At 36.9% G+C, this 22,867-nt stretch overlaps 1 protein-coding gene across 1 annotated transcript in view; it reads right to left on the bottom strand.

Annotated features, from left to right (window-relative positions):
- HPSE2 (heparanase 2 (inactive)) overlaps window positions 1-22,867 on the bottom strand; it is a 541,259-nt gene that overhangs the window by 165,452 nt on the left and 352,940 nt on the right. The window contains exon 6 of the mRNA XM_070432547.1: window positions 16,933-16,980. Within this exon, the coding sequence (XP_070288648.1) occupies window positions 16,933-16,980 (48 nt within the window). The remainder of the gene's footprint in view (window positions 1-16,932; window positions 16,981-22,867) is intronic.

Genomic DNA, 22,867 nt, shown 5'->3' with positions numbered 1-22,867 from the left:
GATGCATGTTTTAGTACAGGGGTCCTCAAACTACAGCCCGCGGGCCAAGTGCAAATACAAATATTGTATTTGTTCCCATTTTGTTTTTTTACTTCAAAATAAGATGTGTGCAGTGTGCACAGGAATTTGTTCATAATTTTTTTTTAAACTATAGTCCGGCCCTCCAACGGTCTGAGGGACAGTGAACTGGCCCCCTGTTTAAAAAGTTTGAGGACCCCTGTTTTAGAAAAATAACTGGTGATAGTGATGAGAAGGGACTGGGAAGTGTGATAAGAAGCAGGGAGACTTCAGTTAGCTGATTATTGACATTCTAGGAGAGAATAAATAGGTCAGATATACAATGGTCTTTATTATAATCAACAGGAACTTAATTGAATAGAATTTAAATAATTAAATGCTAGTAACAACTATATTTTCTTTAAAAATATTAGCATGCAGGGGTATTCAATAAATATTTATAGCTTCAATAATGTGTATGACTTGAGCAGAGAGCAAAAAAGGCAAGTAACAGCTACCATGTGACTTGAGGATTCCCAGGAGGCAGCAAGTGATTATAATCTGAGTAAATGGAGGTAGAGATAGCACCGAGAGGAGAGAGCGATGAGATGGGTATAGAATTAAGATAATTTTCCTCTGGGTCTGCTAAACTCACACATGGGTAGCTCTTGAAAAGCTGAAGTTGAACACAGAAGCAAGTGAGCAGAAAGCAATTGTTAATTGAATAGTTTCCAGAAAATGATGCTGTGCTTGAATAATCAGCAGCTTTTTGCAATCTGTTCACTAGATATCTGATATATAAGGTGTGGATTATTTTCTGTTTATTAAAATTTTTAGTACAATTGTAGTAAAAATGCTTGTCCTTACAGATGTTGCCAAAAGTGCTGGGAAGAATATGCCAGTCGACAATATTCCATGAATTTATGAAGGAGGAATTCATAAAAACTGTATGGATCATGGTATGATACAAACATTTCACTTTTTTCTCTTACACAAAAGCTCTGGCAAATATCAGTCTAAGAAAAATAAAATATGATAAAATAAAGTGTCTTCAGATAGTCATATGTGTCTTTCTGTGTGTCATCTCCATTTATCTCTACAGTGATTTAATGAACACCAATCATATATAAAACTTTGAGGGCAGTAATGGAGGGCAGCCTATGAAAGACTTCCTTCTCCTGTTACCCACAACCCCTGTCTCTTGTTACACAAGAATAATTTAATTTACATTAACATTTTGGGTTTTTTTTTTTTAATATATTTTATTGATTTTTTACAGAGAGGAAGGGAGAGAGAGATAGAGAGTTAGAAACATCGATGAGAGAGAAACATCGACCAGCTGCCTCCTGCACATCTCCCACTGGGGATGTGCCCACAACCCAGGTACATGCCCTTGACCGGAATCGAACCTGGGACCTTTCAGTCCGCAGGCCGACGCTCTATCCACTGAGCCAAACCGGTTTCGGCAACATTTTGGGGTCTTTATATAATCTACTTCAAAGGCATTTTAAAGGAGGACTTGGGGGCATAGGAGTTAGTGCGGTATGAGGGCAGGAGGAAGCAATGCTCAAACCTAATTCTTAACATAGGGACTTAGGATTCCTTATGAGGTCCATGGATGGGCTCTAGTGGACCCATGAAAACCTTGAACTCTTATGTAAAATTGTGTGTGTGTGTGTGTGTGTGTGTGTGTGTGAAATAAGATTGTCTCCTATGCCACAGGGAATCATCATCCCTTCACTCAGGGCATACCAAGTATCCAAAAAGGAAGGGTATTTTCCAACTCCCTCTTTGCCCACCTCCCAGTCTATTAGGCTAACACCAAATTTACAAATCTACTCACACAGAAGAGGACATGCAAATGTTAAGGGGCTCATAATGTTCAACCACATTTTTCATGTGATGCACATTAAAGCATCTTATGTAAAAGTTGAACAAGCATTGAAAAAACTCCACTAATTACACACAACGTAAACAAATCTTTTAAAATTATAGAAAATTTGAATTCCTTGACTTCTATAGGCCAAGTGTAGAATTTAAGTGTTTGTGGATGGTGGTTCTTTTGTTACCCTCAGCTTTGTATCCTTTTATTTATATGAAATGAAGTGGGAAGAGAGAAAAAAAGGGGAGGGGGGAATGGCAGGAATCAGCTACCCACCTCCACACCAAATACCAGCAAAAACCACAGTTACACTGCCATCTAACAATAATATATTCTGTTTAAGAAACTTCCCGATCCCAGAAACAGCCATGTAACTCTAGACAATAATGAAATTACATCCTGCACATGCTCAAAACCATCCTCCATAGCTTCTAACGACATACTTTTTTTTTGTTTTTGCTTTCTTGAACTCGCTGAGATTTTGTTCCTTTGAAAGGAGTCTAACTATGACTTTCAGAAAAGATGTTAGTGGTGGTAATCATGGTGGTTATAGATGTGGTAATATAATTTTATCATGACCTCAAGTTTCCACTGCCGTAAATTTGGGAACTGGGATAAGAGTGCTTGACCACTTCTTATCAGAGAGAAGAAAGCAGTCACTTTTCTTAAGGAGAGCAAATGTCTGCCAGGGTAAATGATTCACTCAGAGCATTCAGTCTTTTCTCCTGTGACAGAAGCTGGGCTCAATCTCAATTTGTCATCAAAAGACAAGTCATTTCTAAACTTCTCTTTTTTTTCTTTATTGGTTAAGGTATTACATATGTGTCCTTTTCACCCCATTGCCCCCTGCCCCACCCATTTTTAAACTTCTTAAGAGAAAATATTTAGCTGCTATTGAAATCACACAAGTGTACTCAATTTTACTTTGCAAACCTACAAATGGCGAGTGTCTCTTGCTTAATTTTTCCAAGAAAAAATATTAGTACTAAATAATAAAAACAACAACTTTTGCACTGAGATCACTTTGAAAAGTGTTGCTCACAAAGGCCACCTAAGGTGATAATGTGGAATATATTACCAGAGATTGAAAATTGGAAATGACTTTGAATATCTGTATGATTTTCTCAGATGCTATCAAGTATGGTTTACCTCTGGGAATCAGAGTTCCGATGGTGGTAAATATAATGATGGGTCTATAAGATCCCGGGATCCAGTCACCTATGAGGTTCCATGTTCTGTAATCCTAGAATTCAAACTCTTAAATGAATATAATCAACATTCCATGAAATCTGAGAAACACAATCAAACAGAGTACGCATGGCACAAAGCAAGCCTGAAAGTCAAACATCCACATTGAGATAATACAGCTCTCCAAGGGATCAAATGACACCAGAGACAAATGGATCGAGTTGTTTTGCAACTGATCCAAAGTGTGGTCCAGCTGTTCCCAGTCTGTTTTCCTAACATCAGAGGCGATTCACTTAAGGCAAACCATAAAAATACCTCCTTACTCATAAAATTAGATATTCCCTGACTAGTAGGCCAGACTGTTCATCTCCTCAGGCCATCGTCTGTTGTTACCCATTCCCTCCTGTGTTCTTCTCATCAAAGCAGGATTTGGGGAGAATCCTGCCAACAACTACACTTGGATTCCCTAATCCAACTGAAAGGCAGGTTATCTCAGAAGAACAGGGGAGCATATGACTCATCCACCCTGAGACACACACAAATTCAAGTATCATCTTCTAGGCCGCTTCTTTGGACCAGGTGTTTACACTCAGTCTATCTCAGTGATGGCGAACCTATGACACACGTGTCAGAGGTGACACACGAACTCATTTTTTTTGGTTGATTTTTCTTTGTTAAATGGCATTTAAATATATAAAATAAATATCAAAAACATAAATCTTTGTTTTACGATGGTTGCAAATATCAAAAAATTTCTATATGTGACACGGCACCAGAGTTAAGTTAGGGTTTTTCAAAATGCTGACACGCCGAGCTCAAAAGGTTCGCCATCACTGGTCTATCTGGTCAAACGCTTTCAAAGTACATTCAAGTGGAAGCTGATCTATTTCTTTTTTTCTCTATAAAATAGATTATGAAATATGTCTACTAAAAGAACTGTGAGGGAAATAGTGTCGTGGAAAGAGTATGCACTCATCTCTGTGAACAGACCTCAGTTCAATCTGGAATCACCATTCATTATACAAATTCCCTGCTCTCTCTGCAGCTTACTGCCCTAATCTGAGGAAGATGGTGTTAATGATACTTGTTTTGTCAGGGCAGTACTTCTCAGACGTTAATGTGCATCTGGGGATGTTATTAGATTGCAGATTCTGACTCAGTAACTGGTCTAGGGTGAGGCACCGTGTCTGCATTTCTAAACATTCCAAGGCACTGATGATGCTCCTAGCCTGGCCCACACTTTGAGTAGCAAGGTAGTCAGGTCTTTCAAGGTTTTACTTTTATATAAAGTAGCTACAAGATTTGGTAGATATAAAGGTTTCACACAATACATTACATTAAACACTAACTATGTATACAGAGCTTCAATTCCTCCAAGAATTTGCAGTTAGAGATAGCCAAAATAGAAATTTAATAACAAAAACTCTCCCATTCTTTTCTTCAAAATTGAAAAGAAACATGGAAAGAAAAACTGGTACATTGTCTGGGAATATTGGAAAGACTTCCCTGGAGGTAGCTATGCTTTTAACTATAGCAGCCTTTTAGATAATAACCACCAAGAGATTGATACAGCAACTGAAGACCTGGGGACAGTGGTCACATATCCAATTTAACTTAAAACATTTTTAATATAACACAGTTTACACCTTTTTCATGACTCTTGCCAAGGGAAAAAAAGTATTCAGGGATAATAAATGTATTTTTCATTTCAAAGTAGTCAAAAGTCAAGTGTTTAAAAGTCAAGAATATGTATGAAGAAAAGTAGCAATTTCAAAAAGGCACTATATTTATGTGCTATATGGATCATCTTGAAAGAGTCTATAACATTTAGAAATGTGATCTCCATAAAGACGATAATAATCATAACCAAAATTTACTAAATACTCATGAAAATTAAGTACAGTGCTTTACATGTGTCATCTTCTTTATCTTCACAATCCTATGTGGTGGGAACTAATATGACACCTAAGGCCCACTCTTGTCTTGGAGCCTTTGATCTAGCTGCTCCCTCTGCCTGTAATACACTTGTTCCAGGCCCTCACCTCCTATTTACATCTTGCTCAAGTTTCACCTTTTCAAAGATAACTCCATTTAATACTGCAGTCTGCCCTGGTCCATCCATCATTTCCTTTATTCCAACTTTTGACCTTCTAACATACCATATAATTTTCTTATTATATTTATTGTTTATTGTCTTTATTCACCCTTTTCCTCCCCACCAAACCCCACCCACACTCTCCCAGAATGTAAGTTCCATAAAGGCAGGGATTTTTATCTGTTTTGTTTACTAATCCATCCCAAGCACCTGGAACAGTGCTTGTCACAGAGTAGAAACTCCATAAATATTTTTGAATGAATGAATACTTATTTTACAGATGCAAAAACTGACACTCAGTGCAGTTAAAAGACTTGTACAAGGTAATAAGCATTAGTGCCAGAATTAAAAACCAGATAATCTGACTCCAGATTAGTGCAATACTTGTTTAACAGAGCAATAAAGAAAGTGAAGATCAGGAATTTCTAAGTCTAAGCTGGAATCCAGACCCTTTGATTTCCCATGAATAACAAGATGGATAGATATAATCAACCAGCACTTCTCCAGGGTGGGCTCCAAAATAATTAAAACAAGGACAATTGGGATCTGGCATGAAGATAGAAGGCATGGTCTTGGGATTTCAAGTCTAACAAGTCTCTAAAAGCTGCCTCTTTAATATCCATACATTTAGCAGATGCCCTTGATACAATGCATATAATGTGCTTGAGCCACTTTAATTAATGGCAGATGTTATTAGCTATGTGCAAGGCCCTGCACCAGTGTTTCTCAAACTTTCCTTCCTTAGGCAGGGGAGACACCTGTGGAAACCTGGAGATAATTCCAGATGGAGACATCTTTGGGGTTTTGTGTGTGTATACACTGTGAACTAGGAAGAGACTTGCTCACTCTCTCTTGCCCAAATCAACAGGAGATGGACAGCTTCCATGAGAATGATGGAGGAAAAGGGAGCTACCAATGGAGACTATGCAGCCTTCCAGAATAATCAAACTGAGAGGAAAGCTGCAAGCACTTCTTGGGCCAGTGGTAAGCTAAGAAGCCTACCACTTGGTCACAAAAGAAGACACTGAGTGAGGCTCAATGAGGTGCTGAGCAACTGGCCTAAGGTCACATAGACAGTAGGTATTGAAGACTTGAACTCAGTCTGTTAGAATGCAAAACCCATGCTTTGGATCACTTCTATAAAGAACTTAGCACAGAGCTTAATCCCAGAAAATGCGAAATTAAAATATGTATAATACATATATACACATATAGGTATGTGTGGATAGTCTTTCTGAAAACAAAGAGCTATTCTATTGTTAGATTCACTTTTAATTAATTTTTTTATTGTTTTCAGAGAGAGGAAGGGAGAGAGAGATAGAAACATCAATGATGAGAGAGGATTATTGACTGGCTGCCTCCTGCACACCCCCTTCTGGGGATTGAGCTCCCAACCCAGGCATGTGCCCTTTACCAGAATCTAACCCAGGACGCTTCAGTCCACAGGCTGACGCTCTAGCCACTGAGCCAAACCAGCTAGGGCTCTACTTGCTTTCAGAAAGTCTCTCTCTCTCTCTCTCTCTCTCTCTCTGTCTGTCTCCTCTCTCTCTCTCTCTCTCTCTCTCTGTCTGTCTCCTCTCTCTCTCTCTCTCTCTCTCTCTCTCTCTGATTTTCTTCTTATTGTGATCTTTACCAGGAGCACCTATCCTTTTCCACTTTCTCTTAAGGAAGGAGAATAAGCGTGGTGTGCAGATCTGATCACTAGAGGGATAAACTTCTTGCTAACCAGAAGCCCATTAAGTTCCCCAGGAAGGATCTTGTCTCTTTTTTCAATCTAGTCTATCTATAACAGCGATTTTCAATCTTTTTCACTATGGCACACATGATCTAATGACTAAAATTCTGTGGTATACCAAAAATATATTTTTTACCAATCTGACACACAAAAAAAAATAGGTACAATTTTGATTCATTCACACCAGACTATTATTGTGTTGGCTGTTGTAATTTTTTTTATTTAACAATCTAAGGCAGTGGTTCTCAACCTTCTGGCCCTTTAAATACAGTTCCTCATGTTGTGACCCAACCATAAAATTATTTTCGTTGCTACTGCATAATGTAATGTTGCTACTGTTATGAATCATAATTTAAATATCTGATATGCAGGATGGTCTTTAGGCAACCCCTGTGAAAGGGTCATTCGACCGCCAAAGGGGTCGTGACCCACAGGTTGAGAACCGCTGATCTAAGGGAAAGGAGGTCAGTTCCCCTGACTAAATAGTCAGGAATTGCATGTTTTAAAAATTCTTGCAGTACACCAGTATGCCATGGCACACCAGTTGAAAATTGCTAATCTATAACATCTAGCATAGTGCCTGAACATACTTATTGGTACTCAATAAATACCATTTTAATGAATTAATAAATAAAACATAACAGGGTTACCCCAAATAACCTCTCAGTTTCCCCCTTGGCTGAAAAGACCATAAGCAAAAGCCTTGAAGCATCTGCAGAGTGCTATGAAAATGCTCAGTAATGGAATATGTGCTAAACATCTGTATATTCCATAGTGAGACACTTTCATAAACAGAGAGATTGGGAAGGATCACAGAAAGACGGAAGGGGAAGGAAGAAGAAAACATATTTTGTGGAGGTCCATATCTATATATGAAAAAGGCTAAGCAACTGGCCGACCAGCCAACTGGCCAGTAGCTATGATGTGCACTGACCACCAGGGGGCATATGCTCAACACAGGAGCTGCTGAGTGACAGCAACTTTGCAGAGTGCCCTCTCACACTCAGGGACCCCTTGGGGGATGTTGGACTGCTGGTTTCAGGCCTGATCCCCACAGGCCAGGCAGAGGGATCCCACCAGTGCATGAATCTGTGCACTAGGCCTCTAGTATTGTATATATGTACTGTGCAAAGTGCTTTTTGTGCATTACCTCATTTAGTCTTCACAACAGTTTTGGGCATTAACTCTACTTTATAGGTGGGAAAACTGAGCTCTGAAGGATTTACTTTCTCCCAAAGGCCCCAAACCTACTAAGGATCAGAGGGATCTGTCCAGGCCTGCTTGACTTCAAAGCCCATTTTTTTTCTACCAAACCATAATGCAGTGCTCTATAGATTCTTTGCTTCCAAAATAGTGTTTTAAAGATGTTTAAGCACTCTTGTGAATTACTTACATTGTTGAATCATGTTTCCAATTTTTATAAATAGGGTCCACATTTTGCTTGAACTCTTTTCTCTAAAATTTAATATTTTTGTGATGGATTCCTTCAGTTTTTCCTTTTAAGCAGAATTTCTGCTTAACAAGTCACTCTAATGTCCCATTGCCCCTGGCAATGTTCATGAATTTCCAATAGATGCTCTTCTCAGAGTCATTTGCTCACATTTACTTATATTGCAAGCAAATCCATGGTTGCTCTTGCAATGACTTTTTTTAAATGTTCATTTTTGCGTTGGTTGAGCATCATCCTAAGCACAGAGAGGTCACTGGTTCCATTCCCAGTTAGGGAACATGCCCAGGTATAGGGCTCGATCTCTAGTAGGAGAGCATGAAGGAGGCAGCCAATTGATGTTTATATCTCTCATCAATGTTTTTCTCTCTCTCACTAATGTTTTTTTCTCTCTCTTCCTCTCCTTCCTCTCTTTCTAAAATCAATAAAAACATTTTTAAAATGTTCATTTTGTTTTAAATGTAGTTAGAATTTTAAATTATAAAATTGATCTCTTTAAGACTATAGCTGTAGTATATCGCCATATTACATTTTTCTGCAACAACAGAAGTGAGGAATGGTGTATACTAGTATAAGTGCAGACTAAGACCAAATAGAGAAAAGTGCTGACTTTCATCTGCGGAAAAACTCAATTAAATGACTTGAAGCTTTGACTCTAATTACAAGGAGCAAGAAATTTTCTAAAGGCCAATTCCAAGGACAATTTTTCTTAAATCTTTTCTCCTATCCACATGTCAATAAAGAAGCTACTGGACAAAGCTTTATGGCAGAAAATACGGTGATGAATGTATTCTTATAATTAAATCTAGGCAGTCATTATCTATGGTTCTCAAGCTTTAGAGTACACTAGAATCAACTGGAGGGAGGTTAGCACACAGATTGTTGAAAGGGTCCCCAAGATCCTTTCAGGAGTTCATGAGATAAAAACTTTTCATTACAACATTAAGACACTTACTTGCCATTTCACTCTCATTCTCTCGCAAGTGTACATTGGGTTTTCCAGAGACTATATCACATGTGATAATGTCATTGCTCAGACAATTAATGGAATATATGCTTGTATATTCTTGTTTTCTAGACTTCTAAAGTATGGCTTTGGAGTATAAGTGTGTATGCTTTCAATGGTTAATTCAGTTTGTCTTCAATACATCTACTGTTCTCAACAAGCTTTTTTCTATTATACCTGCTATAATCTGACTCCACAGCCATCCAATAAGTTCTTTTGAAATTCGAATGTTTTTCTTATGCCTATATGAAAATTAAAAAATGTTGTCTTATTTTGCAATAACATTTAAAATTATTTTGAAGTTTACTGTACTTAAAAGAGTAGGTTATTGTATTACATTGGCTAGAAAGGTACATGAGGTAGGTGAAAGACTGATAAGAGCCTTCTGCAATTGACAGTGTTGAATGACTACTGGGTGAAAACTCAGTAAAGTTAGGAAAAGGAATCACCCCAGTGTCACTTCCCAATAATACAGTAACTTCTTAAATTAAAGATTTAGCTAGAAGCATGAAGACAAAGTTAATATTTCAGGATATTAATATCTGGATAAATCTCTAGACAGCTTTTTCTCTTGCATCCACCCAATTAAGCATTAATAAAAATATTTTATGTGAATGGCACTAAAATAACTTGGTTTATTGGCACTAAATACAATGCTTGGCACTAAATACAAATGGTGATGCAATATATAAAGTGTAAAATAACTGATTTGACTCTCATGTTTGTACTGGAAAACTATGCTGTAAACTGAATTGGTAATTTTTTCATGGAACAACAATTGGACTGATGGTACAAAAGCAACAGTGGGTAAAACTTCGGGAAGTTTAGCACAAGTCAAGTCAGGAGCATCAAACTATCCTAGTGATCATTGTCATATACTTGCAATAAAACAAAAGTACTTCCTCTGATAAAATAATAAAAGTTATTAATTTTATTAAATTTTAACCCCTGAGTACATATTGAAAAAATAATCTGTATGACTAAATGGAAAATATACATAAAAGACTTCATCTCCACAGCAAAGTATGATGTCTGTCTCAAGGGCAAACACTTGTATGATTGTTCGAGTTGTAAACTGCATTGGTAATTTTTCATGGAACAACATTTTTACTTGAAACAATGACTGACAGACAAATTGTGATTATTCAGACGGGTTTTTAAAAGATATTTTTTCACAAAAATGAACAAAGTAAGCCTGTCACTTCAAGGAAAACAACTGACAAAACCTGCTGCTGATTATAAATTTTGAACTGTTGAATGAAAGTTAGGATTTTAGGATATTTGTATCTGTACTATGAGCTTGTCTGCTTCCCAAAACATACAGACTTTTTTGATTCGGTCAGCAGTGATAATAAATGTGCTTGATGCATTATGATGAAATGTGCCAACGTTTGGGATATCTGTGTAACAATTCACAACTCAGCAAAACAATGTTATCCAAATGATCAATGCATGGTGTTACATCATCATACATGGGTAAAAGATACATTCAAAATACAAGACCAATAGATTTTAATGCATCAGAGTATGAAAAGTCTATTGATATGGCTTCATATTTCACATTGTGACAAATCTTTAGGAAACTATCACTTGTAGAATTTCAATGTAGTATCTGAGAAGAATAGCCGCAAAAACCTGAAAAAGGCTATTCAAATACTCCTCTGTTTTCTAGCTGTATATCTCTGTGAGAGCAAATTTTCTTCATATTCTTAAACCAAAATAACATATTGCCACAGAATATAGCAAATGATGTGAGAATCCACATATCTTCAGTTGAGAAACAGCTATAGACAATTAGGATTTCCATAATGTAATATCCCAGCCAGATCACCCTATATAATCCTCCACTAGTTGAGAAGAAATTTCCATGAACAAAAAAAGTCCAATCAGCGTTCATGCCTCTCTCTTAAATATTAGTGGAGATCCAAGGATCATTTGACATTTAGGAAAATTCACGTGAGAGACAAAAACCGAAATAAAGAAATGGGGAAGGAAGGAAGGACATAGAGGACAAAATGTTTAAATTCAGAAACTGTAAGAAAAATGAGAGAGAGAGAGAGAGAGAGAGAGAGAGAGAGAGAACGAACAGAGGGAAAGAGGAAGGGGAGAGAAAAGAACAAAAGAAACTAAATAAACAACTAAAATTAATATCCTCAGAGAAATAAGGAACTAAGCTATATGAAGCCATAAAAAATTTTTGAGGACTAAAAAGAGCTTTTGGAAATTAGAAATATAACAGAAATGAAAATGTCAACAGAAAATTTGGATGATTAAGGAGATTTATCAGAAAATGGAAGAAAAAACAAGAAAGAGAAAAATATATAAAAATTAGAGTACTGTTTGAGGACTCTGATATCTGATAGTGGAAATTCCATAAAGAGAGAGCACAGAAAATAAATAGAAAAAAAATTATCCAAGAAAAAAAATTCAGAAAGAAATTTCTAAACTGACGGGTAAGAATTTCAGATTGACAGGATCTACCACATACCTACTGAACAGAATAAAAAGAGAACCATGTAAAGGATCGCTTGGGACAAAAAGATCTTAAAAGTACCAAGATAGAAAAAAAACAGGGCAAATAAAAGGATTGGAAATTAAAAAGGCATTGGATTTCTCAATAGTTACAAGGAAAGCTAGAACAAAATGGAGCCAATGCATCAAAATCTTAGGGAAATCTTTATGCATCCAAAATATAAATCAAATTCTAATACAAGGTCTCAACATGTTTACTTCTCATTTATCTTTTCTCAGGAATTTCCTGGGGAAAAATGTTCCCCCAAAATAGGGAGTAAACCTCAAAAAAAGGCATGGATCCAACAAATAAGAAAGTCAAAGGAATCCCCAGGATGATGGTGAAGGGAGATCCCAGGACAACAGCTGTGCAGGAAGCACAGAGATCAACCAGTCCAGATGGGACCAGAGGAGGACAAGAAGAAACTGATGGCTACCTGGGGGTGTTTGCACAGAGAGAGATTTACCCTCTGATACAGAGTTAGGGATAGATTAATAGGAAATTAGGCAAATGAAAAAGACAGTTATTAATTCCAGGGAAAGCAAAAAGTTGTGAAAGAAAGAAAATGTAACCATAGCACACCATATTCTCTGCTGTGAATCATATTTATTAGTAATAAAAATGTGAGCACTGAATTCTGATCTCACCAATACTTAAGAAGTAAAATGTTGGAGGATGGGCAAAGGTAAGTATGTTTCAGTGTGCAAGGAGTTAGGGAGGTAAGAGAGCTAAATTCTCATTTTCCATAGTAGGAAATTAATAGATAATATTTGAATTGGAAAAAACTCAAGAAACAGCAGGATCAGACTGTTACTTAGAAATATGGAAACAAGTATCAGAAGTGGCTAAAATTATGTTGATGCTTCTAGAGAGGGGCAATAAGAGGTGGGAAGGGTGGAGCTGGGTACTGCTGGTTTCTATCATGAAGAAAAATGCACTACATGCTGATTACAGAAAGACTGGAAACTACAAAAAAGTAAATATGAGAATAAAAGAGTCCTTATATGCCATCTACCTAAAGATTAACACTATAAATCTATTAGTGCATTTTCTTTGAGTTAATGTGCATTTTATATTATTGGGGTATGACTTGTATATTTTATATTTTACTTTATTCACTTGACAAAAGCATTTTCTCATTTATTATGTTCTCATACATATTTTCAGAGCAATATATTATTTTGTAATAAATAATATTATGTATTTAGGTGTAACAATGTAGGCCTATTTTCCTAATATTTTATTTTGAAAAATTTCAGAAACAGGTGAAAGAATTATATAGTGAAAACCATATATCCATCACCATGGGATTACAATTAATGCTTTGCTATATACATCTTCTACCACACATTTATCAATCTATCCCTCTATCCATTCATTGATCTATTTTATTTATTGAGGCATTTCAAAGTAAATTGCAGGCTTCGGTAAACTTCATCCTAAACACTTCATCAGGCATACTATTGATTAGAGTTCAGTATCTGTTTATGGTTATTTTTCTTAAGTTTTACATACAATGATATGCATAAATATTAGGTATATCGTTTGATGAATTTCAAAAAATGGATAATCCTGTGAAAACTAAATTGCTATCAAGATGTAGATTACATTATACTCACCCCAGACAATTCCCTCATCCTCTCAATCCATATCCCTACCCCCTACATCGACAGAGGCAGTCAATGTCCCCATTTTTAAAATCTATTCCAAAATTTCATGTAAATGGAATGATACAAATGTATTTTTATATGACTTTTTGCACTTAGCATAATGTTGAGATTCATTCATTTGTGTAGTGTATCATTAGTTTGTTCTTTTATCGTGCTGAGTAGCATTCCTTTATACAAATATACAACAGTTTGTTTAATCTCTTGCTAATGGCACTTGGTCTGTTTCTAGTTTTTGCCTATTTTTAATAAAACTGTTATGAACCCTTCTATAAAAAGTTTTTGTGCAGTATATGTATATGTTTTCATTTCTTTTGGTTAAATACCCAGCAATGAAATGATTCTACAATTAATGCTTTACACACTACAATTAATGCTTTACTATATACATCCTCTACCACACATTCTTGATTTACTTTACAATATTAAGAAATTTTCACCTCAGCATTTCTCAAGGTTAGAGAAACATGGCATTTGGTTTTAATTTTTACTAAGTCCTCCTGGCCAGGATTTTCTGGAATTGTTCCAAATCTTGACTGAACACTATAGCTGGAAGGAATAAATGACAGATTTCAGGTGCTACTTGTTGTCCTCAAATGAGTTAAAAATTTTGGGGGTATTTTTAGAGTAGTTGCAAACATATGATCTATATCTTGAGAGATGGCCAGTATTTTTAAAGTAGCCAATAAACAAAATGTATTTGTAAAACAATCTATTTCTCCAATATAAAAAATACTGCGCTCATTTCATTCCATTTGCATGATAAAGTGTGCTTCACTAGGGAAGAAGAGCTTTCTCTGATCCCTCCCTGTCAGCTATAATTGATCAAGCCTTACCCATTAATATTTGTATACTTATTTCATTAGTTCTCCCTACAAACACTATAAATTCTTCAAGTTCAACCTTTATCCTACATTATCCAGATAGCCTTTTGTGAGGACACTGAAGAGGATTTAAATTCTCACACTGGAATGTAATACTTTCAGTAAAGGATCATTTATTGCTATCAAAGCAGTAATAGTAGATTATTCCAACTTCAACTCCAAACTCTGCCACTTTCTATGCAATCTTTGGATTTTTTACAACTTCTTCTAAGTCATACCTAAATAGAGATGAAAAGAGTCCCTACCTCATTTGGTTGTCGTGAGGAGATATGGTAAGGCATATAAAGGTTTGCAACAATTCCTGCCCTATTGTTATTATCATTGTTGTTATTGCTCAATAAACAATTGCCTAATTGGAGGGCTGGGTGAAAAAGGTGGAGAGATTAAAAATTACAAATTGGCAGTTACAAAATAGTCATGAGGATGTAAAATACAGGGTAGAGAATATAATAAATGATAATGTAATAAGTATGGTGCCAGGTAGGTACTTGTAATATTAGTGGGATCACTTTATAAATTATATGGCTGTCTAACTACTATGCTCTACACCTGAAACTAATCTATAATAATAAAAGCGTAATATGCTAATTAGACCGGACAGCTGAACAACCTTCCAGACATCCTTCCGGATGACCTTCCAGATGAAGCCAGGGCTGCGAGGGCCAAGCCCCTTGCATGAATTTCGTGCATTGGGCCTCTAGTATAAAATAATATTGAATGTTAACAATTAAAAAAAAAGAAAACTGAGTCGCATAAAGATTTGCAAAGGTAACAGAGATAATAATTGAAAGAACTGTGGTTCAAACACAAGTTTTCTAATATCAATGCCTATGTGCTCAACCACTCAACCATATGGGTGTCTGGTTCTATTATTCTTTCTTTGTTGTAGTTTGAATATGCCACTTTTAACTTAAGCAATTAATAAAATGAAAGTGTTGTTTTAAAAGAAAAACAATTGCCTAAATCAGCAGTTGTTGAATAAAATAATGCTATTTTGGTGGAAGAAAAAACCTCACAAATTACAAAAACAAGTTATAAAAATAATAATTGTAAGTTACAACAAATTCTATGAAAAAAAGAGCTAAGAAAGAGAATCGATGAGGAACCTATTTTATAGGGAAGGCTACTTGAAGGAGATAACATGTAAGTTGTGTCTTAAGAGATGAGAAGTAGCAGGTCACACAAAAAAATGGGGAGAACAGTATTTCAGGCAGAAGAATAACATGTACAAAGGTCCTGAGGCAGCCATGTCTGTGAACTTTCTATGAACCACAAGACCATGAGTGTGTTGGGACAGAGTGAGTAAGGGTAGAGTAGCATCAGATGCAATCACAAAGAGTAGAAAGTTTGGCTTTTGGGCTAAGTGCAAAGGGAAGACCCTGAAGGGTTTTAAACAAAAGAATGACAAGATCGTCAGACTTACTCTATCCATGACTCAGAAAAACAATTTGAAGAAAGGTAAGATAAAATAAACAATTTGAAGGAAGATATGAAAATATTTGGAACTTGTTTAGAGAAACTAAGAGTATTTAGGTAGAATACAATATTTTCCATCGTAATTGAAGTTATTGATTGCCAACAAACCAAAAATCCTTTTGGGATACTTAATAAGGATTTCACCCACTTTATTTCACACCTGTTATGAATATGCAAGGACTACTGTGACCCACTTAAAACAGAGGAAGACAAGAGTTAATGAGCTAGGAAGCAAGGGTTGGAGTAACTGAGAAAGATGGCCATAGTTGATAGCTCTGAGGGCACAGAATGGGAGCATGTAGCTGAGCTATGAAGACCACATTAGATGAGAGATGATTTGGAGGATGTTGTGGGATAGATTTCTTACAAAAAGGAAGGGCAGGATTCTAGTATAAAACTGTGAAACATAGTAAGATGTTGGACATTCCGGAATAAATGGCATAAGGAGACTTATAGAAAATTTAAATTTATATTTCAGATAATTATTGTTATAAGTCAATCTCCCCTTAGGGTAACATAGTTCTGCTATTGTAAGCTTCTTCCTGGAATGTTGGAGGGGTTAATTCTCTCTTGAAGCTGCTTCATTCCCTTCATATTCTTTTTTTATTTGCTTCATATTAGTGACTCTCTTGGCACTAATTAAGACCACTGCCATTAATGTAATGAAGCATTTCTATTTTCATATGATATATTGAGTAATTAACAATATTTCCTCTCTTAAGGAAATTTATTCCTAAGGAAAAGCTTATGGGGAAATGCTGGCATGTTCAAATTTCCATCACCTGCTCACTGATGACAGATTGATTTAAAAGTGTACATAATAGCCGAGCTTTCCCAAATGTGTCAGTGTTGCTTTTTTTTGTAAAATTGTATTATTATGAGATAGTATGTGTCATAAGAACAGCTTTGGGGTTAGTTTTAACTTTTTTTCTTGGAGGATGAAGAATAGTTTATTAAATGTCAGATATAAACTTCATGACAAGTAATATCTTTCATTTCACAGCAGCTGATAGATAATAAGAGCAAAAATGGTGAATACCTACTGTTGCCAGGTAACTGCATCCACTGTTCTTCCTGCCACCTTCATGAACCTGTAAGGAAGAAAAATAAATTAGATATTGCAACTTGAAGCAAACCATATCTACAGAGTTAAAATGAAATAAGCTGAGACATACATAAATCAGGCCAATGCCTGGGTAGCTATGCTTTCTGAAAGTGTCCACAGCCCTTTTAAAAACATGGCCTATCCAACAGCTATTGAAGTTAAACTGTGCAGAAGGTAAAGGTAACTCTACTTTCAGCTTTCCACACATCCTTACCACCTGGAACTCAAGACCCTATAGGACATTATGCCTATGTCTGTCTTCCCAAGCCCATGCCTGATAGCTCCCACATTACTCTCACTATGATCAAAACTTATCTGCCCCATTTTGTATTCTCTAAAGACTCTGAGATTTGCTAGAAAACAAATAAATGATGACATTTCCCAAGAATTAGAACACAATCGATGCCTCTGAAAAACCTCAGACCTCTCCTTTAGAAGAGGGCACAGGGAAACCCAATTTACTTATACAAGTATACAGTGCTATCAAATATACTCCTATGATGGGCTGGGAGATATGCCTTTCAACCCTGGGACCCTAAGAACCTTTCTTCAGACAGAAACTGTCTTCAATCAGGACTTCATAACTAAAGAACTCTCTTACTAGGAAGGGAGACGGTGTTTTTCAGGAAGGCCCTATTCCTGCTCTACCCCAGCATCACCTTGCCAGGTGTACACATAAGCAAAGGGGTTTTGCTTTGTCCAAATAGAGTTTCTGCGTTGCCATTATGGTAGAAGAGGACTGAGTTTCTATAGGTCTAGAGAGAGGTAGAGAGAGGACACCAGGACTACGACTTAGCATTAGAGTGAAGTTTATAAAAGAAGATGAAGAGGAATGAGAGGAAGGAGACAGGGACTGGGATAGGGAGAGGAGAGGGGAGGGGAAGAGAGAAGCGGTTGGAGGAAGAGGGGTGGAGAAAAGGCTTGGGTGTTCTCTTTTCCACCCTGCCAAGTGCTCTTTCTAAGTCAATATGCATAGAATCAGCTACCTGCTTGAATAGAGAGGGGAAAACTGGAAAAAAATACAGGGAGAATAAAAACAGATTAGCATCTCAAATACTATCCCGGCCACGTACATATTCTAAGCAGTGGAGACCTAATAATAATCTTACAAGTAGGATCATCCAAAAATAAAGAGGGGGAGATAAAATTTTACACCCCTCCCAAGGATATTTTAAAAATTAGAAAACCTAGACAACCTTAGATATAAGTATTTTTTTTTTAAATCCTCACCCAAGGATATTCTTCCATTGATTTTTAGAGAGAGTGGAAGAGAGGGGAAGACAGAGAAAAATATCAATGTGAGAGAAACACATCAGTTGGTTGCCTCCCGCATGAGCCCCTCCCAGGGCCCTGGGCCAGGGAGGAGTCTGCTACCCAGGTACCATGCCCTTGACCAGAATTGAACCCAGGACCCTTCAGTCCACAGGCAGAGTCTATCCAGTGAGCCAAACTGTCTAGGGCTAAGTATCATTTTTTAAAAAGAAACAAAATATTTAAAATACATTTACATGAGCTTTACTCCTCCAAAATAATCTCTGAAACAGAAATACTATTTTATATAAAGCTGTCTCCATTTACATATAAAAATAACCATAATGAAAATAACACTGACATTTATAATGCTTTCTCACTGTAAATTTTTTTTCAGCTTTGTATGTACATAACTTCACATAACCCTGAAAACAACCTGAGTAGGCAGATATTTCTAATTTATAGTGGAGGAGGCTGAGTCTCATAGAGGTTATGTACTAGCTCAAATTCATAGAGCTCATTACTAAACCCAGGTTCTCTGATTTCAAATCCTACCCTCTTTCTAGGATCCTGTGCTGCCTCTAAGCTGTTTCACTGAGGCCAAGAAGTGCAGTATAACTCCTACATGCAAAAATAAGTTAAATTTTGACTTGAGAAAATACTACCATATTTATCAGAAAAGGCATAAAGGCCTGAGCATCTTCTTTGCCTGCTGGCTTCCTCTCACAGACTTTAGCATTTCCATGCCTGTTTGTAAGACAAGGCACTAAAGCAGGTATCAAAAGGTGACTGACTCATGGCCTCTGCTATAAGACAACCACAATAAAGTCAAGAAGACAGACACTGAAACAATTAGCTATCAGAGTCTCTATGTGTGCACTAGTGGTACAAACTAACTGTTATGAAACAGCAGTAAAGGGAGCAGTTAGTTCTACCTTCTCTGGTGTTAGAAGAGGGCTAAGCATTGAGAAAAGCTTCACGTCACACATGACATTGCATCTGGCATTGAAAGAAGGGTAGGATTTTGCCATGAAGAGGGAGGTATAAAGCAGCTTCAGCAAAGCAAGGAAGAGTCAAAATGAGTGTGTTCTCAGTAGTCCAGTGTGGCTGGATGTCAGGGAAAAGATAAGGGAGTGGCAGGAGGTCAGATGAGCCTGTGATGCTAGTGTGTCTGGCCTTTATCATGTAACAATTAGGTACACTTCCCTGTCCTATTTATCTTTGTATCACTAGCACTTAACATATTAATTATAAAATACAGCTAGCTCAATTTTCATATATATATTTGTTGGATTTACCCTGTGTTTAAACAAGAGAGGGAGTGTCAGGATCAGATACAAGTTTTAGGAAGCTCACTCTGCTTATGGTAAACATTATAGGTATAGGTGTGGACTAATTGACAGGAGATGAATGTAGAAGTTGGGAGACTTTGAAACGTGAGAATAAGAAAAGACACAATTGAGAAACACTGCTGGAGCATCTAAGAGGACCTGACAGGTGTGTTTAAGTGGGGGGAGAGAGAGTACCCCAAAGTTTAAAAGTTTTTTTAAATTTTTTCAATAACATTGAATGTGATTTTTTAACTGATTTGAGGGGGAAAGAGAGAGACAGACAGACACACACACACACACACACACACACACAGAAAGAGAGAGAGAGAGAGAGAGAGAGAGAGAGAGAGAGAGGAACACTTATTTGTTGTTCCACTTATTTATGCATTCATTGGTTGATTCTTATATGTGCCTTGACTGGGACCGAACCTGAGACCTTGGTGTATGGCATGACACTCTAATCAACTGACCTACCCGGTCAGGGCCTCAATATGATTTTATATTAGTTTCAGGTGTACAGCACAGTAGTCATATAATGATATGCTTTATAAAATGTTCCTCTGACATTTCTAGTACCCATCTGGTACCATACATAGTTATTATGATATTATTGACTATATTCCCTATACTGTACTTCACATCCTCTTGACTATTTTGTAAGTATTAATTTGTACTTCTTAATTCTTCACCTTTTTCACCCAGCCTCCCAATCCCTCTCCTCTCTGGTAACTGGACCCTGAACATTTTTTTAAAAATATATTTTTACTAGAGGCCTGATGCACAAAATTCGGGGCTTGGCCCTCACAGCCCCAGCTTCATCCGGGAGGTTGTCCGGACGGTCATTCTGCTGTTCGGCCATCCGGTCTAATTAGCATATTATGCTTTTATTATTATAGATTGATTTCAAAGAGGAAGGGAGTGAGATAGAGAGATAGAAACATCAATGATGAGAGAGAATCATTGGCTGGCTGCCTCTTGCACACTAGGGGGCTGAGCCCACAACCGGGCATGTGCCCTTGACTGGAATCGAACCCAATACCCTTCAGTCCCCAGGCCAATGTTCTAACACTGAGTCACACTGGCTAGGGCTGAACCCTGAACTTTTAATTGCAATAATGTTTTTGCTCATATGGGCAACCAGGGAACAGACTTTTGAGGCTGATATTGGTGAACGAATTACAATCCTTCTGGCTTTGTCTCAGAGAACTTGAAGTAAATAGTTACTGATGGTAAGTTATGTATTCACAGAAAATTAGGAGGAAAAATTTAACATCAATGCCTTGTTTGGCTAAAAGGCGTTGGACAGACAATAAAGAACACATCTAATTTGGCATTTTGGAAGTTAGAAAATGGTCCTTTATGATACTATAATCTGAAGATACTCATATGCATTGGATAGTTTGTTCTACTGTAGCTTGATAATTAAGTCCTTAAATACCCTTCCGTTATCAAATGCAGCATTATAAAAAGAATGAGTAAACTAGAGTTAGGAACATTTAAAGTGATGCTAATGTTTTCTCCCCACACCTCTCAAAGAAAATCTATAATATCAATAATTATAAATTAATGGACCCATATATAGAATATTATATAGTTTACAGAGCAATATTTTAAAATTGAATATAGGAAAAGACTTACCATGCTCCTGAACAGGAAAATCAATTATTATTCTTAAACTAATTTATGGGTTTAATAAAATTCTAATAAAAAAATGCCAGCAGATAGTTTTGAAACTTTATAAAATCATTCTAACATTCATCTGAAGAAGCCAACAAAATCCTAAAAAATTGGAATAATGAAGGGACATTTATTTGATGTACCATTTATTAAAATACACCATGAAATTTGCAATGATTAAAATATTCCTAGCTCTGAAATTAGTAAGTAGATCTATGGACCAGAAAAAGAATATTTTTAGTGTGCATATAAGAATTTATTACAAGAAAAAAATCAGTATATAGAAAAGCCAAAGTATTTTTAATATGGATTTATGGCTATCTAAAAAAATTAAAATCAGATCCTCATTTAATATCTTATCCTATATAATAAAGAGGTAATATGCAAATTAACCTTCATGTCCTCACAAGATGGCTGCCTACGACCAGGCCAGCAGGGGCGTTAGTGAGGGATGACCAAACGACTGAACAGCAGGTTGCGTGGGGCGACCAGGCTGTGAGGGGAGAGGGGAGCGTGAGGGGCAAAAAGGCCGGCAGGGGGGGCAGTTGGGGGCGGCCAGGTCAATGGGGGGGCAGTTAGGGGAAACCAGGCCAGCAGAGGGGGGCAGTTAGGGGTGACCAGGCCAGCAAGGGGGGCAGTAAGAGGTGACCAGAATGGTGGGGGGCAGTTAGGGGTGACCAGGCTGGCAGGGGGGCAGTTGGGGGTGATCAGGTCAGCAGGGGGGGCAGTGAGGGGTGACCAGTCACCCCTCACTGCCCCCCTGCCAGCCTAATCGCCCCCAGCTGCCTCCCCCTGCCAGCCTGGTCACCCCCAACTGCACCATGCATGAATTTTGTGCACCAGGCCTCTAGTTTTGTATAAGAAATCAAAATAGTAAAAATGTAGTTTAGTTTTATTATATTTTTTGAATACTTCAATCAAAGCTTAACATTTTAAAACAAATGATATTATCTTCTTCACTTTAGTAGTATACTGAAGCAACAGAAAAGCTGTTTTGCTAACTTTGAGAAAACATCATTATGATATACTATGTTCACATGAAAATTGCTATAAACTATATCTTTTCTTTTTTCCTTCATAGCAAACTAATAGACCAACTTCAAACATATGGAAGCATTTCTGCACTTATTTCAAGGAGAAAAAAAATCTAATTTTCAAATAATGTCAAGCAAAATATGCACTTCCAAATACTACCAGAATGACCAAACATGCCCTTGTTTTTTGAAATGTGTAAAAAACTCATCTCAAATGGAGCAAATGTTTTGTTTTCAGACGTCCTCAAATGTTATTTTAAAAATTCTAGAAATACAAAATCAACCACAGAAATAACACATAAAGAAAAATGATTAGACGAAACTCCAAGGAATGGATATTATAGTCAAAGGGTTTTGGAGAATTCTCCCCATCCCCATTCTCCTTCCCTGAGAATTGTGGCTCTCTACCTACCCTGCATTTATATTGTTTCTATACTCTGCTTTTTAAAAATATAAATTTATTTTCATTGTTGAGAGTATTAGAGATGTCCTACATTTTCCCTCCTTTGCCCCTCTCCACCTGCTCCCACTCCACCCCAGGCCTTCAGGGCACTACTGTCTGTGTCCATGGGCTATGCAT

Source organism: Myotis yumanensis, unplaced genomic scaffold, assembly GCF_028538775.1.
Source record: "Myotis yumanensis isolate MYYU_CA2020_CCGP unplaced genomic scaffold, mMyoYum1.0.hap1 SCAF_13, whole genome shotgun sequence".
In the NCBI taxonomy this organism is placed as follows: Eukaryota; Metazoa; Chordata; class Mammalia; order Chiroptera; family Vespertilionidae; genus Myotis; species Myotis yumanensis.
Note: the sequence above shows the minus strand (reverse complement) of the source record. Positions and strands in the feature narration are given on the sequence as shown.